This window comes from Cotesia glomerata, linkage group LG2, assembly GCF_020080835.1.
Source record: "Cotesia glomerata isolate CgM1 linkage group LG2, MPM_Cglom_v2.3, whole genome shotgun sequence".
Lineage (NCBI taxonomy): Eukaryota > Metazoa > Arthropoda > Insecta > Hymenoptera > Braconidae > Cotesia > Cotesia glomerata.
Window position 1 is genome coordinate 30,047,255 of NC_058159.1, and position 17,848 is coordinate 30,065,102.

General features: G+C 29.2%; 2 protein-coding genes across 7 annotated transcripts; one reads left to right on the plus strand and one right to left on the minus strand.

Annotated features, from left to right (window-relative positions):
* Positions 1 to 1,911: 1,911 nt before the first annotated feature.
* On the minus strand, positions 1,912 to 11,069 carry LOC123259530 (rho GTPase-activating protein 44-like). 6 transcript variants are annotated; one of them, XM_044720092.1, is made up of 11 exons: positions 10,607 to 11,069; positions 10,465 to 10,502; positions 9,588 to 10,058; positions 8,487 to 8,640; positions 8,092 to 8,380; positions 7,729 to 7,953; positions 6,253 to 6,550; positions 5,628 to 5,867; positions 3,745 to 4,604; positions 2,712 to 2,878; positions 1,912 to 2,623 (listed from the first exon to the last, which is right to left on the minus strand). In XM_044720092.1, exons 3-11 carry the CDS (start codon positions 9,638 to 9,640, stop codon positions 2,189 to 2,191), a joined length of 2,721 nt encoding a protein of 906 aa, XP_044576027.1. In that variant the 5' UTR covers positions 9,641 to 10,058; positions 10,465 to 10,502; positions 10,607 to 11,069; the 3' UTR covers positions 1,912 to 2,188. The 6 variants fall into 6 exon arrangements, with proteins under 6 accessions (XP_044576027.1, XP_044576025.1, XP_044576024.1 ...); XM_044720090.1 differs by having other exon boundaries at positions 9,588 to 10,076; XM_044720089.1 differs by having other exon boundaries at positions 10,240 to 10,502.
* Positions 11,070 to 11,993: 924 nt separating this feature from the next.
* LOC123259541 (UNC93-like protein MFSD11) lies at positions 11,994 to 16,297 on the plus strand. Its single transcript, XM_044720114.1, has 2 exons — positions 11,994 to 12,461; positions 14,925 to 16,297. The coding sequence occupies exons 1-2, from the start codon at positions 12,369 to 12,371 to the stop codon at positions 16,224 to 16,226; spliced, it is 1,395 nt and encodes a 464-aa protein (XP_044576049.1). The 5' UTR covers positions 11,994 to 12,368; the 3' UTR covers positions 16,227 to 16,297.
* The last annotated feature ends 1,551 nt before the right edge of the window (positions 16,298 to 17,848 follow it).

The following is a 17,848-nucleotide window of genomic DNA, read 5'->3' on the forward strand; positions in this document are numbered from 1 at the left end:
GCAATTATAACATAATTATAATTATAATAACCAATAATAACATAAATATATAAATTTAAAATCTATTTATCCTACTCAGCTCGAATATATCGTATGGTAGTAAAATATCAAACTTTTGTGCGATTAAAAAATCTTTTTTTTTTTTCACTAATGTAAATAATTAATAAAGTTTGTAGAGATCAGGAGCACTTCTAGCGAACGTATTATTAATTTTTTACTTTTATGAAAAAATTTAAGTATAAAATATCTAGTTTTATTTATTGTATTAATATTAGGCACCAATGTCGGTTGACTGGACGCCAATTTAACAGTCCTGATTACAAGGAAGCCATGGCAGACATTGTAGTTCATTAATTTTATGAAAAATAGCAAACATTCGACTATTTTTATTTTTAAAAAAACATTAAAATTTTATTATATAAAAAAAAAAAATTCCTGACATGCATTGTTATAAATTTAAATTTTTAGAAAATAAAATTTTCGAATGTCTACTTTTTGCATGATATCGCGTTACTAAAACTACAAAGACGCATAAAAAAAAATTTTTTCCCTCCAATCAACTAGGGAATGTGTAAAAGTAAAAATCTTGTTGAAAAACGCAAAAAAAAATTTTTTTTCTACATAAGGTAAAAGACCCAGTTATTGACACTTACAATTTTATTTTAGTTAAGAAAAATAAATTAACTCTAATAAATTGATAAATATAATTTGTGAATTATAAATTTTAAGATAATTAGTTTTTTGAGAACATTTTATTTTTTTAATTAAAATAAAATTGCAAGGGTCAAACAACTAGGCCAGTGTCACTAACTAGGTTTTTTTTACCTTACGTCTTTTTGATTTAAAGAAAAAAAATTTTTAAAGCTGAAAGGGCTTATGTAAAAAAATAGTCAAAGTAGCGTCTAAGAACTTCCCAACGTCGAGATCTAATGAAAGAATAATTTTTGAAAGAGCTGTAATATAAATATTATCCTAGTCGAATTTTTTGAAATTGTCAATTTATGTTTGAAGAAGTTAAAAATTTTATTTTAATTTTTTTTCAGTGAATTTTCATAAAATACAAATAATTGAAAAAAAAAAAAAAATTGGAATGTGTTAGTGTTTTCAATCTCAATTTTTCATTGATCTATACATTTTAAGGTCCTTAGAAGCTACTTTGATTATTTTTTCATAAGGTAAAAGACCCAATACCGGAACGACGAAGGGTACATGACTGGTTTTTATTACTTAGGAGAAAATATTCAAATGGTTCATTAGTAATAATAATTCATCCAATCATATAGAATAAACATGTAGTTACACGAAAATAATTAAATTTAATATTAAAAAAAACATGTTTTTTGAAAAAGTCTAAAAGACCCAGTATCGGAACACATTAAATGCCTAGTCCCAATACCGGAACGATAAATAAAACGAATTCTAATACGTCGTATTCCATATTTATAAAATTTTACAGCAGACGCTAAAAAACTAAATTAATATATTTAATCTTTTGATGGTAAAAAATTTAATAATTTTATTGAAATATGCCTGAAAGGGCCCAACTACATTGATAAAAAAATTAACTTGACTCAAGAGCCAAAATCTTGAACCAAGAATACCATTTTAAAGAAAATGATTTTCTTAAGTCAAGAAATTATTCTTGTCTCAGGAATTTATTTTCTTGACTCAAGAAAATCATTTTCTTCAAAATGGTATTCTTGGTTCAAAATTTTGGCTCTTGGAGTCAAGTTAATTTTGTTATCATCGTACCTTAAAAAAATTGGGATGTGTTAGTGTTTTCAATCTCCTTCCAAAAATAAATTTTTTATTAGATCTAGACATTTTGAGATCCTTAGAAGCTACTTTTATTATTTTTTCATATTTGCCCTTTTGGTTTTAAAAATTTTCTTTCTTAAATGTCGTAAAAAAATTTTTACTTTTGTAAATTCTCTAGTTAAATGGAGGAAAAAAAATTTTTTTATGAGCCCTTTTGGTTTTGCAAATTAGTAACGCGATATTAATTAAACATAGCAATGTCATGTTGAACTTGCTTACGCAAGTAACAAAATTGTTGGTAAAATTTATCTGTATTTAAAAAAAATACTATCTAATTTAAAAAATTTTAAGATTAATTAATTAATTAATCAATCGATTAATAAGTAATTAAATTACTTAAATGATTGAGTTAGATGTGTTTGAATTACCCTTAAAGATTAGTACTCTCGTGATCGGATTTTGGTCGCATGGTTGGAGGAGGGGGAGGAGGAGGTTGAGGTCGTGGAGGTCGTTGATGAAATCTCGGAGACACTGGAGTGTTCTGATGAGGAGGTGACTTAGGAACTATCACGGTTTCAGTCTGGGTTTGGACGTCGATGATATTGCCCTCGGAGCGAGTCCTGGAGTGTGACTTGGTAGGCTCAGGCGGTAGATCCGTCGGCCTGGGAGGTTTCTCCGGACGGTCGTTGGTAAAAGAAACGGAGGTGGGTCGGCTGCCTACGCTGGGACTCCTCTGAAGGTTTGGAACTCCTCCGTTGGTCTCCGCCGAGTTTGAGTTTGAGCTCCCTCCGCTGCCCCGGACTTGTATTATACTGACCTGCTGTTTGTCAACGGAATACATGTGAGTCCGCTCCAGAGTTAAAGGCTGTAGTTTATATTTTATGGTTGTATAAATATTAACTACAGTTTAACTGATAAATGTATATTATATTATTGTATTTTATATTACTTACACCGACGTCGGTGTCCAGGTTGTCGTTACTCTGCCGTAGGTGTTGGCGCATCAAGCTGGAGGGCCGGGCCAGCCCAGCAGGCCGCTCTGGGACAGCAGGTTTACTATTTCTCTCCGGTGTTGCGTTGTTCACATCGATTTTTTTGTTACGTATTTCCACTGAGTCATCTAATGATCATTAACATAAATAAATTTTTTATTCATTTACATATTAAAGAGCTCTATTGACTAACTGATAATGAAATAGATAAAAATTTATTTTCGATGGCCTTATATTTAAGTGTTGTAATTTTTTTTAATTTAATTTTTTTTTAAGTACAATATTTATTTATAAAGCCATTGATTTATAAAGGTATTAATTTATTATGATATTTAAATTAACTAACAATTTTTATAACAAATTAAATATAATTAAAAAAATTATTTTCCAAATTTTAACAAATAATTTTTTTTTAATTTCAATAAAAAAAATTTTGCTTTATGAATAATTACTTTTATGATATTGGACTGTACTTTTTTAAATATTGACGTTTTTAAAGATATAAGCTGATCTAGATGTTATACTCTTCAAAAGCTTTCATTTGAGTACCCACATGCATTTTTATATATTTTTCATATATACATATATATATAATATATATAAATATATGAAAAAATGATGTGGGTACTTAAATGAAAGCTTTTGAAGAGTATAACATCTAGATCAGCTTATATCTTTGAAAATGTCAATAGTTCTCAAGATACAAGGTCGTTTTTCAATTATGTTAAATTGCGCTGTACTTTCTTAACTATTGACATTTTTAAAGGTATAAGCTCATCCTGATGTTACACTCATCAAGAGCTTTCATTCGAGTACCCACATGCATTTTGATATATTTTTCATATATTTATATATATAAATATATAAAATATATGAAAAATTGATGTGGGTACTCAAATGAAAGGTCTCGATGAGTGTAACATCGGGATGAGCTTATATCTTCAAAAATGTCAATAGTTCTCAAGATACAAGGTAATTTCTTAAAATAGATTACCTGTAGTAGGATGAATAACATTTGTTATAGTACGTGGTGCAGCAACAGGCATCTTACGTCGTTCCAAAGTAGAGGTTGCTGGTTTTTCAGCGGTAACAGGTTTTAATTTTATTGCATCTTGGTTCTCACCAGAATCAATAGTTCCTTTAGCTTGAACCTGAGTTCCTCCAGTTCCACTTCCAGCACTTATGCTCGAAGTCCTTGAATTAACAGCCTCAAACCCAATGGGCGCATTTGGATCAGAGTCTTTACGTTTAGTTTCAACATCATTATCAATTCTGTTATTATCAAAAATTAGAGGACGTGGTTCAGTTATCTTATCATTATTATTGTTATTAGTCACAACTGTTGAGTCAACATTAGCAATGACTTCAAATCCTAAAGGCGTTTTATTGCTTTCGTTCTCCGAAACTTTCTCCGTTTTATTGTCATGATGGGTCATCAATTCAGTATTAACTTCATGCTTTTGAGCCTTGTAAGTGTGACGGTTTAGAGTTGCTGTGGTTAAAGGCCGTGGCGGTTTGTCTGGAGCAGGCGGTGGTTTATCATCGACCCGTCGGTCTTGTTTGTCGGGAGTACCTCCGCCTCCACTGTTCCCGGAGCCCGGTGGTGTTGGAGCAGGTTTGTTTTTTCTTCGGGCTGCCGGTTTAGGGCTACCTTGTGGCGGGCTTTCTCCTAGGTCGCTCAAACTGCTGTTGGAAATGCATCTACGCATCCCAATAACTTGCGATTCAGCACCGTTTACCATTCCGAGGTCTAAATCACGGTCGAAGTCTATTTCGCCGGGAAAAAACCAGTCTGCGTAGGTTATCAACTGCTCGACTATGAGACTAGAGTTATTAGCGGTACTCATGTTCATTCTGTTTAATTAAAAAAATATATATTATTATTATTATTATTTATATGTAGCAATTGAATATTACTAGCAGTCCTGCAGTCACTATGTGACTGCCGTTACTTGTGAATTATAAATAAATAAAATTTTGTTTCATTAAATAATGAATTTTGTTAAATTGCACTGTACTTCCTTAACTATTAACATTTTTAAAGTTATAAGCTCATCCCGATGTTACACCCATCAAGAGCTTTCATTTTAGTATCCACATGCATTTTGATATATTTTTCATATTTACATATATATAATATATATAAATATATGAAAAATTGATGTGGGTACTTAAATGAAAGGTCTCGATGAGTGTAACATCGGGATGAGCTTATATCTTTAAAAATGTCAATAGTTCTCAAGAAACAAGGTCGTTTCTTAACTATGTTAAATTGCACTGTACTTCCTTAACTATTAACATTTTTAAAGATATAAGCTCATCCCGATGTTACACTCATCAAGAGCTTTCATTTGAGTACCCACATGCATTTTGATATATTTTTCATATATACATATATATATAATATATATATATAAATATATGAAAAATTGATGTGGGTACTCAAATGAAAGGTCTTAATGAGTGTAACATCAGGATGAGCTTATATCTTTAAAAATGTCAATAGTTCTCACGATACAAGGTCGTTCCTTAATTATGCTAATTTGCACTATACTTCCTTAACTATTGACATTTTTAAAGATATAAGCTCATCCCGATGTTACACTCATCAAGAGCTTTCATTCGAGTACCCACATGCATTTTGATATATTTTTCATATATACATATATATAATATATATATAAATATATTTAAAAATTTGATGTGGGTACTCAAATGAAAGGTCTCGATGAGTGTAATGTCGGGGTGAGCTTATATCTTTAAAAATGTCAATAGTTCACAATTAAAATTTGTGTTAAAATTACATAAATCTTATTACTATGTCGTTGATTTTATATACAATTTTTTATTGTATATATTTTATATAAAAATACTTACACCATGGTATTAATATCTTCCTGAGGGCTCCAAATTAAATTAGGAGCAATAACAATAGCAATATTTTGAGGCGACATTTTATTAATGTCACAATTCTTGGTAAGAACAGCCAAAAATTTAATTAAAAATTTCAAATTTTCTAAATTAGCTGGTGGAAGTTTGTGGAGTACTTCCCAGAGAGCTCTTAATCTAGCGTCGCTTTGACTTATTTTTGCAGCTGCCATCCACTCTGGATATAATCTTAAATAAAAAAAATTTTAACATTAATAATTTAATCAAAAAAACAATTTCGTCGACCGAAAATAAATTATTTATTTTAAAATAAAAGTCTACTGGCGAGTAAACACTTCATTTATTAAATAAAACATCTGCTTAAAGATATAACGACATTAAATCAGTATAAGTCAACGTCGAGGTCACATCAATTTAATATTCTCTGGTTGACGATCTATCTCGACGACTTAATCTAACGTAATAAACCAAAACGATCCGTTTTACTATTTAACCATTCATCAGTTGCTTGTGAAAGCAATCACCGCAACAAACTCAAGCGTTATATAAATAAATATAAATATTAGTCATGCAAGATTTAATTTTCTTAATTTAATTATAATTAAAAACTTACTTGTAGGTAAGAAGAGGTTCAGGTAACTCTCTTAAATAAGACTTCAAAGCACCCGCGACGACATGAGCGTCTTTGTACTCCAACGCAGTGGGTAGTGTTAAACAACACGCGTCTAAGCTTAATTTTATTCTTCTTAATTTAGACGCACCACCTGCTATCCTAAAGAGTCCCTCTTCTTCCATACCAAGTCTCAGTAACGTTGATACGCACAATTGGATAGGTAATGCTATTTTTCTATTTGTTACCCTCAAATGTTCTTCTAGAGGGTAACCGTACACTGGTTTCATCTCATTGTCATCTATAATTAATTTATTTTATTATTATTTGTTAATTTTATCACGATTAGGTCAAAGTTTATATTTCTATGCCATGTTTTATTAATAAACTTATTTATATCATTATCAATATTTAGAAATTTTTTAAAATAATAATTTATTATTATTACTAACAATATTAATAATCTAGATACACAATTAAGAAATGACCTTTGATCTCGTGAGCTATTGACATTTTTAAAGATATAAGCTCATCTCGACATTACACTCATCGAGACCTTTCATTTGAGTACCCACATCAATTTTTCATATATTTTATATATTTATATATTTCACAAATACCATATATATAAAATATATATAAAATATATAAAAAATACCATGTGGGTACTCAAATGAAAGGTCTCGACGAGTGTAACATCGGAATGAGTTTATATCTTAAGAAATGTCAATAATTAAGAAATGACATTGTATTTTGTCAACTATTGACATTTTTAAAGATATAAGCTCATCCCGATGTAACACTCGTCGAGACCTTTCATTTGAGTACCCACATCAATTTTTCATATATTTTATATATTTATATATTTCACAAATACCATATATATAAAATATATAAAAAATGCCATGTGGGTACTCAAATGAAAGGTCTCGATGAGTGTAACATCGAAATGAGTTTATATCTTAAAAAATGTCAATAATTAAGAAATAACATTGTATTTTGTCAACTATTGACATTTTTAAAGATATAAGCTCATCCCGATGTAACACTCGTCGAGACCTTTCATTTGAGTACCCACATCAATTTTTCATATATTTTATATATTTATATATTTCACAAATATTATATATATAAAATATATAAAAAATGCCATGTGGGTACTCAAATAAAAGGTCTCGATGAGTGTAACATCGGGATGAGCTTATATCTTTAAAAACGTCAATATTTAAGAAAGTACAAAAAGAAAAATTCAAAACATAATCAATGATAAAGCGTAAAATATAAATATTTAAATAATTTAACATAAATAAAATTATTTATGAATACGTAATATTTTTGAGATTAAAGCTTGACGAGTCATGCTTTCAGTAAATTATTATCCTCACGCTCATCACAACTATTAAAGTTAATTAAATTAGACAGATTGAACGGTGAGCAACGAACGATAAATAAAAATGAAACTAAAAAAAAACAACTTACTGATATAACTCTCTAATCCAGGTATCAGTTCTTCTAAACAATGTAAGGCACTTTCATGGTAAGCTCGTTGAAGTTTCACGTACTGTATAATTGTTTGAGCAAGTTCCGTTTCGCGGGACATCAACTGGAACATTTCGGCGGCCAATTGATCTCGACACTGTTCCACTTTCGTCTCAGCCTCTTCAAGCTCTTCACGCAGGCTGTCTACTTTGGTAGCTCCCGTTCCTAAGATAAATTAGAGAGTGAAAATTTTATTTTATTTTATTTATTCAGTGCTTGCTACTCTATATACTCTTAACGCCTGATAAATTTTAAAACTTACAATCTAATCGTAATTAATTACCAATTACACATAATGCATACCTCCAGCGTTGTGTTTGATAGCCTGGTGATATCTCGTTCTAGCGCTGTCCATATCTAAAGTCAATCTAGCTAAATTTCTCTTGTGTTTAATGATATTGGGTACATCAGTCTCGAGGATATGGTGAAGCGGTGCAGCGACGTACTGCTCGACTTTGGCTTCATGGTCTACGGTCTCGTTAGCCAGCGCGACTTGGGCCCGCCCGCACTCAGACAGCGCGAAACTCATCAGACCCTCCACCGCGGCGTTCTCCAACATCGTCTGTCCCAGTATGTACTCCGGGCATTTTTTCTGAAGAACATTTTTTTAAAGAATCAGCATACAATGGTATTTACTTACCGCTGACTCATCAGTAAATCATGCAATCAATTATAAGTATTACTAAACGTATACATACTAAACGTTTTTCCTTGTAAGCAGGATCCGATACATTTGTTTGAGTAGGCAAAGTCCCCAGTCTTTTACTCAGTCCAGTTAATGCCGCTCTTATTTGGTCTACATGCTTGTCTGCTGCTTGCAAATCATCAGTCAACACTTCAGTTTTTCCTGCCCTGAAAATTAAAATTTTTTTTTTTCTTCTTTCAAAATTTAAATAAAATAATAATAAAATTAGCTGACGTTTTTAATTTTTTTTCATTTATTAAATAAGAACTAAAAATTGGACTTATAGTTTTTAACGAATGAAATTTTTTATTTTACTTTTTTTTGTAACTATTTTTTCAATAAAAAAAATTCTAAAAATTTTTAGAAGTCAGCTAACATAATTTTCATTTAAATAATACTAAAGTTAGCCGACGATTTTAATTTTCTTATTTTTTTTTTTTTTTTTTATTTATTAGTAAGAACTAAAAAATATTTTTTAAAAATTGCACTTATAGTTTTTAAAATTTTTTACGAATGAAATTTTTTATTTTCTTTTTTTTGTAACAATTTTTTTAATAAAAAAAAATTCTAAAAGTTTTTAAATGTCGGCTAACTTAATTTTCATTTAAATAATACTAAAGTTAGCCGACGTTTTTAATTTTTTTTCATTTATTAAATATTGGATTAAAAATTGGACTTATAATTTTTAACGAATGAAATTTTGTATTTTATTTTTTTTTGTAACTAAATTTTCATAATAAAATAATACTAAAGTTAGCCGACAATTTTAATTTTTTTATTTTTTTATCTATTAAATAAGAACTAAAAAATATTTTTAAAAAGTTGCACTTATAGTTTTTAAAATTTTTTATTTTATTTTTTTTTGTATCAATTTTGTCAAAAAAAATTCTGAGTTTTTAAAAGTCGACTAACTGAATTTTCATTTAAATAATACTAAAGTTAGCCGAGAATTTTAATTTTTTTATTTATTAAATAAGAATTAAAAAATATTTTAAAAAAATTGCACTTATAGTTTTTAACGAATGAAATTTTTCATTTTCTTTTTTTTCAATAAAAAAAATTCTAAAAATTTTTAAATGTCATCTAACTAAATTTTCCTAAAAATAAATCATACCTGGAGAACGTCTGATCAGCGAGTTGTTTAACTCGAAAAAATTGTTTCTTCATTTTCCAAAAAGTAATCCAAAATCCTTGATATAAATTAAAAAAAAATAAAAACCACAATTTAAACACTCAGGAGGCGTTTTTGTCGTTAAATTAAAAACAATAGATATTTTTTACACTTTGAATTATAATTATTTTCTCGCACTGTTGATTGTTGATTGCCAATTAGTAATTACGGCATTCGACAAAGTCTCGCCAACTCATACATATCTAGGCCGTGTCCTTTAATAAGCACACACATAAGCCATAAACTCGAAGGATCTTTTGGTAGTGCTTGGCGTGTAGTCGTGTCGCAGTGAATCCGTCATAATGCTCAGATCATGATCTCACACATTTATACACCGTAGACCGCAGCCGGATATCTATATATACACATATGCATACAGATATTCAAGTCCATGTACTCGAACTGGTAATATGCCTATAAGTGAGTGAATAGCTGAGCAAAAGAGACACAATAATATATTATATACATATATAAAGACAAAGTTAAGTATTTATATTATATGAAGCGAGAGAGCACTAGTTAAGTTAACAACAGGGCCAGATAACCATAATCTATTTTAGTACATTTATAATCATAATAATAATAATAATAATACCGTGTTTTAAAATTTAGTGGGGCCTATCGGTATCAACTTATCAAATAACACTCATTATAATCTACACCAGCACAATTAAATATTTTAATATTGGTAATATCCAATGTGTATTTTATTTATTTAACTTTTTCTTTGAGTTAATATGAAACAACTGCGCGCGCGGTTGATCTTGACGTATCCCACACGTATTACTTGTCCAGCGTAATATAATTTATATTTTCTTACTTGCTTTTACTTTCGCTGATTCCGGCAATCTTCAGAGCCTTTAAAATAAAATTACAAATATATCTGTGAGTGTGTCTACATATATTGTATATTAATTCTTTATAAATATATGCAATGCAAACATAAAATACATAAAACATACTTGTATTGTCTCTGTATAGATGTCTGCAAGTGTCGAGCATGGAGTGTAGAGTTTTACAAAATGAAAATGAATAACTAAGCGCTAGTTGCTTGTTGCTTCTTGACCATCAATCCCTCCAATAGACACTACTGAGCGCTCACTGCTCACTCGTCGACTGCTATACCAAGCCGAGAGATAAGTAACAACATGATATGATAGCTCAGCCGTGGAATACTGGAATGCTTAACATCAGTCGAGTTATCGTAATCCCTCGTATAATACAATACATACAATCGCTAATTTTTTATTTTATCAGTTTAGTATCGAGAAATGAAAATCGAGAAACGTCAATATGGCTGTTCGAGATTTAACTATCGATTGTGTGGGTGGATTTATTAATATGGTGGATACAGTGAGCGCGGCTAACTTCACGATACTGTTTCATTTTTTTAAGTTTTGATTTTATTTTTATCATGCTGAAGTTAGCTGACAGCTGTCATTTTTTTTTTAGTTATAAAAAATCAATTACAATTATGAAAATACTTTTTTTTGTTTTTTTTTGACGTCTGGAATTTTTTAATTAAATTTTTTTAATATTAAATTCATTGTTAGAAAATTATAAAAAAATTTTGTCAGTTAACTTCAGTGAATTAATAATTATAGTGAAGTTAGCTGACAGCTGTCAATTTTATGAAAATTAATTTAGCAGATATTTAATAATTTTTTTAATAAATAAATTACGGCGAAAAAAAGTAGAAAAAAAATTGACATGTAGAAATTTAAAAAAATAAAAAATGCAATTTTTTGAAAAAAATCTATTTAAAATAAATTTAAAAAAGGATGTGACAGCTAAATTTAATATCAATTTTTCAAATTTTTAAAACAAATTATTGCATAATAAAAATTTTCACTAATAATTTTTTTTAATTTTCACAATTGGAATTTTTTAATTATTTAATTGCTAAGAAATTATGACACTCAAGTTGACAGACATTAAAAATTATTTTAGAATTTTATGGCAATTAAATAATAATAAGGTTAGCCGACATTTTTTGATTTTTTTATTTTGCTTAATTTATTAAATTATAACTAAAAAATATTTTTAAAAAATTGCACTTATAGTTTTTTAAGTTTTTAACAAATAGAAAAATTTTTTTTTTATTTTTTTGTAATAATTTTTTAATAAAAAAAATCATAGACATTTTTAAATGTCGGCTAACTTTATTTTCATGGCAATTAAATTATAAAAAAAATTAATGTAAAAAAAAATATAAATATAAATTAATATAAAAAAAAATTTAATTAAAAAATTCCACATGTAAAAATTAATAAAAATTACAAGTGAAAATTTTTAGAATTTTTTTATGATAAAAATTTAAGAAATTGATAGCTAACTTCAGTATCATAAAAAGTTTCTAATGCCAGTTAACTTCAGTGTTTATTTAATTGTTTTTATTTTTTAGGAGCGAGAAAGAGACAGTACAAGTAGGAAGTGGTGGAGTCAACTTGATCAACAATGCGTGGTGGTTACTGGTACTGGTTATTGCCAGCTGAATGGAGTGGGGACATATAATAATAGGGATACTGGACCCAGTGCTTCGACAATCGACACATGCCGCGACCACCTTTCAAAAGGAAATACACGACTCCCGGTGGTCACTTACGCTAACATACGGATGTCTGATTGTTTTAAAAATTTGCTATAATTATTTTAATTGGTTTGTTGTTTTTTCGTTTTGTTAAACTCTGTTCTGGTTCGGGATTGTTTACTAATTGACGAAACATGGAGTTTGACAGAAGATTTTTAAATGTCTTGATGCTGAGCTTCGGGTTCATGCTCGTTTTTACTGCTTTCCAAACAATGGGCAATATTGAAGTATGTATTATTGTTTTTCTGTTATTTGTTATTATTATTGATGTTGTTGTCACGTGTGAGTCAGCTGTCATTTTAAATAATAACAATATGATTTACGAATTTTAAATCTTAGAAATCAGCTGAGAAATATTTATTATTTTATCAATATAAATTACTTTAAAAAATTATTTATTATTTTAAGATTCTTGGTAAATGTTTTATTTGAGAGATATCGATCAATTTTTTTTATACTTTCACAAATTGCGACCTATACACGTGTCGAACTAATTCAAGGACGAATTTCTTTACATAGTGTTATATTTTATTTATTTATTTATTTATTTATTTATTACTGTAAATACTTTAATAATACCATGACATTTTTTTAAAAATTATTTATAACTTTAATAATCCAGAAAGTTATTACTTATTTTATTACAAGATAACAATATTTTTTATTTGTTCACAAGTAAAAAAAATTTTTTTTTCAATGCAACAAAAATAAAATTGATATCTATACGCAGACAAAATAAAAAATTTTTTTATAAAATTATTACTAAATAAATAATAAATAAAAATTTGTCAGCAAAAGAAGATAAGTGAACGATTAATTAGGTCGCTGAACAGTCTATCAACAACATTTTAATCTAAAAAAAAATATGAGTTATTTAACAACAATTAATACGCATTGTGTTATTATTATTATTGTTATATTATTTATAATATAATAGATTTAGAATAAATGTTAAATACTTTACGAAACGATAAATAGCGAGCTAATGACCTCCTGGCATTTGGTGAAAGTAAATATTATATTAATAGAGATCAGTAGTCGAGCCCCCGACGAGAAAAGCTGTAGACCTTTCGCTCAACGTCAAATATTTAATTAAAAATCACAAAAGTCATCTAAGAATTTTCATAGTCATATTAATCATCAATAGCCGTGAATATTAAAACTTCCTTGCATTGACCTGAATCTAAAATGTCAATGGTGTTTAAAAAATACTAATTATCTGATTAATAATAAACTAGCAACCTGCAGTCACTATGCGACTGCCGAGATTTACGAATTATAAATGAGAAAACTTTGGCGTAGTGATTTTTTTATATTTATAATCACACTAATATTTATATTTTACGCTTTATCATCAATTATGTTTTGAATTTTTCTTTTTAAATTATTATTATTACTAGCAACCTTGCAGTCACTGTGTGACTTCCGTGACTTGTGAACTATAAATAAATAAAATTTTGCTTTATTAAATAATGACTTTTGTTAAATTGCACTGTACTTTTTTAAATATTGAAGTTTTTAAAAATGTAAGCTCATTTCGATGTTACACTCATCAAGAGCTTTCATTTAAGTACCCACATGCATTTTGATATATTTTTCATATATAGATATATATAATATATATAAATATATGAAAAATTGATATGGGTACTCAAATGAAAGGTCTTGATGAGTGTAACATCGGGATGAGCTTATATCAAAGCAAATTTTTAAGGGAGTTGGGAAAGAACGGATAGGGGAATGGGGGGGACCTACTCAGTGGGAATTTTTCCGTAATTGAAAAAATAATCAGACAGCCCAGACTGGGAATCGAACCCAGATCTCTCGGTTACGCGCCAAGGGCTCTACCAGTTAAGCTATCCGAGACAAGTACTGACTACTTTATTCAGTCACGTATATAAGACCCACCGAGCAAACAACGCCACCGTCCATCTTTAAAAATGTCAATAGTTCACAAAATACAAGGTAATTTCTCAATTATTGACAATTTTTAAGATATAAACTCATTTTTATGTTACACTCATCGAGACCTTTCATTTGAGTATCTACATGGCATTTTTTATATATTTTATATATATGGTATTTGTGAAATATGTAAATATATAAAATATATGAAAAATTGATGTGGGTACTCAAATGAAAGGTCTCGATCAGTGTAACAGCGGGATGTGCTTATATCTTTAAAAAAGTCAATAGTTGAGAAGATACAATGTCATTTCTTAATTATTGACATTTTTCAAGATATAAGCTCATTTTTATGTTACACCCATCGAGAATTTTCATTTGAGTACCTACATGACATTTTTCATATATTTTATATACATGGTATTTGTGAAATATGTAAATATATAAAATATATGAAAAATTGATGTGGGTACTCAAATGAAAGGTCTCGATGAGTGTAACATCGGGATGAGCTTCTATCTTTAAAAATATCAATAGTTCAGAAGATACAAGGTCATTTCTCAATAATGTATCTGGAAATAGAGCTTTTTAGAATGCATCCTAAATACTTATCATCATAAATTGACTGTCGGTGAGAATGATATGAATCCATGAAAAGGCACAAATTCAAGTCTCGACCTTTCGAACAATACCAAATTTAACCATGAAAACCCATTTCATCATATAAATACACTGGCCACAAAGTTTCATAATAATATAGACTAATTAACAATAAATAATTGCAGAAAACAGTGTTGGAGAGCATTAAAAACGAGGACTCAAGCTTCAGCGGAGATGGTTACACAAGCTTAGCAATAATCTATGCAGCACTAGCAATATGCAACTGGATGGCGCCTTCATTCATCTCAATAACCGGTCCCAGGGTAGCAATATTCGTGGGGTCATGCTGCTACGCCTTTTTCATCGCTTCCTTCCTGAGCCCAAGCGCGACATTCCTCTACACGGCGTCAGCGATCCTCGGATTCGGAGGATCGCTAATTTGGACTGGTCACGGTCAGTATCTAACGGAGAACAGCGATTCCGAAACCATGTCACGTAACGCTGGTGTTTTCTGGGCAATCTTCCAGTCGTCGTTGTTCGCGGGTAATTTATTCGTCTACTTCATGTTCACTGAGCCAACAATTGAAGGCTCTACTCGGCACCTGGTCTTCTGGGTGCTGACGGGCTTGTCAGTCGTCGGGGCGTCACTCCTGGCCTTCCTGAGACGGCCCCCGTTGCTGCTTTCGCTCGGAGAGGCGGAAGGCGTCTCACACGCGGACAAAGAGCTGGCGATGCCCGAGCCTCAAGGACAGAAAGGATGCACTGCTGCTTGGAATGCATTCAAGGACGCGTTGAAACTGTTCACGACTCGGAAGATTCTGCTGCTGTCGTTGACATTTATCTACACCGGTCTGGCGCTCACATTCTTCTCGGGCGTCTACTCGTCGAGCATCGGCTTCACCGAGGCCATGGGTGAGAAGCGGAAGAGCCTTGTCGGGCTATCGGGAATTTGCATCGGCATTGGCGAAGTCGTCGGTGGAGCTATCTTCGGAATGCTCGCTTCCAGAGCTGGCCCCATTGGCAGATGCACCGGCTGGCCCGTGGTCGTCATCGGGTTTTTTGTCACTCTCTTTGCCTACGTTTCTATACTTCTCAATTTGCCTAACGATTCCCCCTTCAGCGACACCAATCAAACAGGTTTCATCAAACCCGTACCAGTTTTAGCAATGATTGGGAGTCTTACGCTCGGATTCGGCGACGCTTGCTTTAATACTCAAATCTACTCGCTCCTGGGAGTTCTTTACGCTAAAGAGAGCGCTCCAGCTTTCGCGCTCTTTAAATTCTGTCAATCTGTCGCTGCTGCGGTTAGTTTTGTTTATAGCAGCTACATTGGGTTACACGCCCAATTGTCCATACTCATTTTTTCGATGGTTCTTGGAACCGCCGCGTTCTGTTTCATTGATCGGAGATACTCTAATAGGAAGAGCACTGATTATACTGAAACTGATACCACCTTGGGTAATAGTGTAAGTAATGACGAATCGTAAGTGTTCAGGCAAAAAAAATTAATTTGAACCAAGTGAATTATTTTTTTTTTTTTTTATATTAAAATAAGCAATTGATCATTTTTTAATTTTTTTTTTTAACAAATTTATTTCAAAAAATTGCATTTGTAATTCCTTAAAATTTCTCTTTGTCAATTTTTTTTGACATAATTTATTTATTACAAAAATTATTAAAGATCTGCTAAATTAATTTTCATTAAAAAATTCTTTTTTAATAATCAAATTTATTCCAAAAAATTATTTTTTTAAATTGCATTTTTAATTCTTTAAAATTTCTATTTGTCAATTTTTTTTCCATCATTTATTTGTTAGAAAAATGATTGAATATCTGCTAAATTAATTTTCATTTAAAAATATTTTTTAATAAACAAATTTATTCTAAAAAATTTTTTAAAATTGCATTTTTAATTCTTTACAACTTCTATTTGTCAATTATTTTTGCCATAATTTATTTGTTACAAAAATTATTAAAGATCTGCTAAATTAATTTTGATTAAAAAATTTTTTTTAACAACCAAATTTATTCCAAAAAATTTTTCCTTAAAAATTGCATTTTTAATTCTTTAAAATTTCTATTTGTTAATTTTTTTTTTGTTATCATTTATTTGTTACAAAAATTATTAAAGATCTGCTAAATTAATTTTCATTTTTTTATTTTTTATAACAAGCAAATTTATTCCAAAAAATTATTTTTAAAAAATTGCATTTGTAAATTTTTAAAATCTCTATTTGTCATTTTTTTTTCTAATTTATTTGTTGAAAAAATTATTAGAAATTTTGTGTTGATTTGTAAATTTTACTAGATTCAAGAATTTTTCTCTTGATTCAAATTAATTATTTCTTTTCAGTGTAGAATTTAAATTAAAAAAAAATTTTTTCTCTACTGATAAAAGCATTTCTGTAATCTTATTAGTTGTTAAAGTTAGAAATAGTCCTTTTGTAAAGAGACTGGCAATAATTTTCAATTGGTGTAAATATTCAGCTGATTCTTAGAGTAGAGATAAATTATTTCAATTGTTGTTATTATAAGTGAACCTTGATGTAGATAATTATTATCAAATGATGTCGAGTAAAATCAATCAAATTTTAGAAATTATGTCGTGAATCAATAAGTAATAATCTATAGATTAGATTGAGAAATATTGAACTTTTAAAATGACAAAGTACCTGATAAAATTCCTTTTTTTAAATTTTTTACATCCGTTGATTGTAAACTTCAAATTTTATTTATATCACTTATGTATATATTTCGTTGTTTATATAAATATTATAGATGTAAGTATATTTCTGTAATAAAAAAATTTTTTAATTAATATTTTACTATTTTATTTTCCAATTAATTTATTTTAAGAGTTTAGTTGCAATAAAAAATTTTTACAGGTGAAGAACCTTTTTATGAAGCAATAAAATTTTTTTTATTAATTAAAAGTGAATGACTCACATGACATTAAAGTTAGCAGTCACGACAATTTTTTAATTTTAACTAACAAAAAAATTTATTCCAAAAAATTATTTTTAAAAAATTACATTTTTTTTAATTTCTACATGTCAATTTTTTTTGCCATAATTATGAGAATTAATTTAGCAGATATTTATTAATTTTT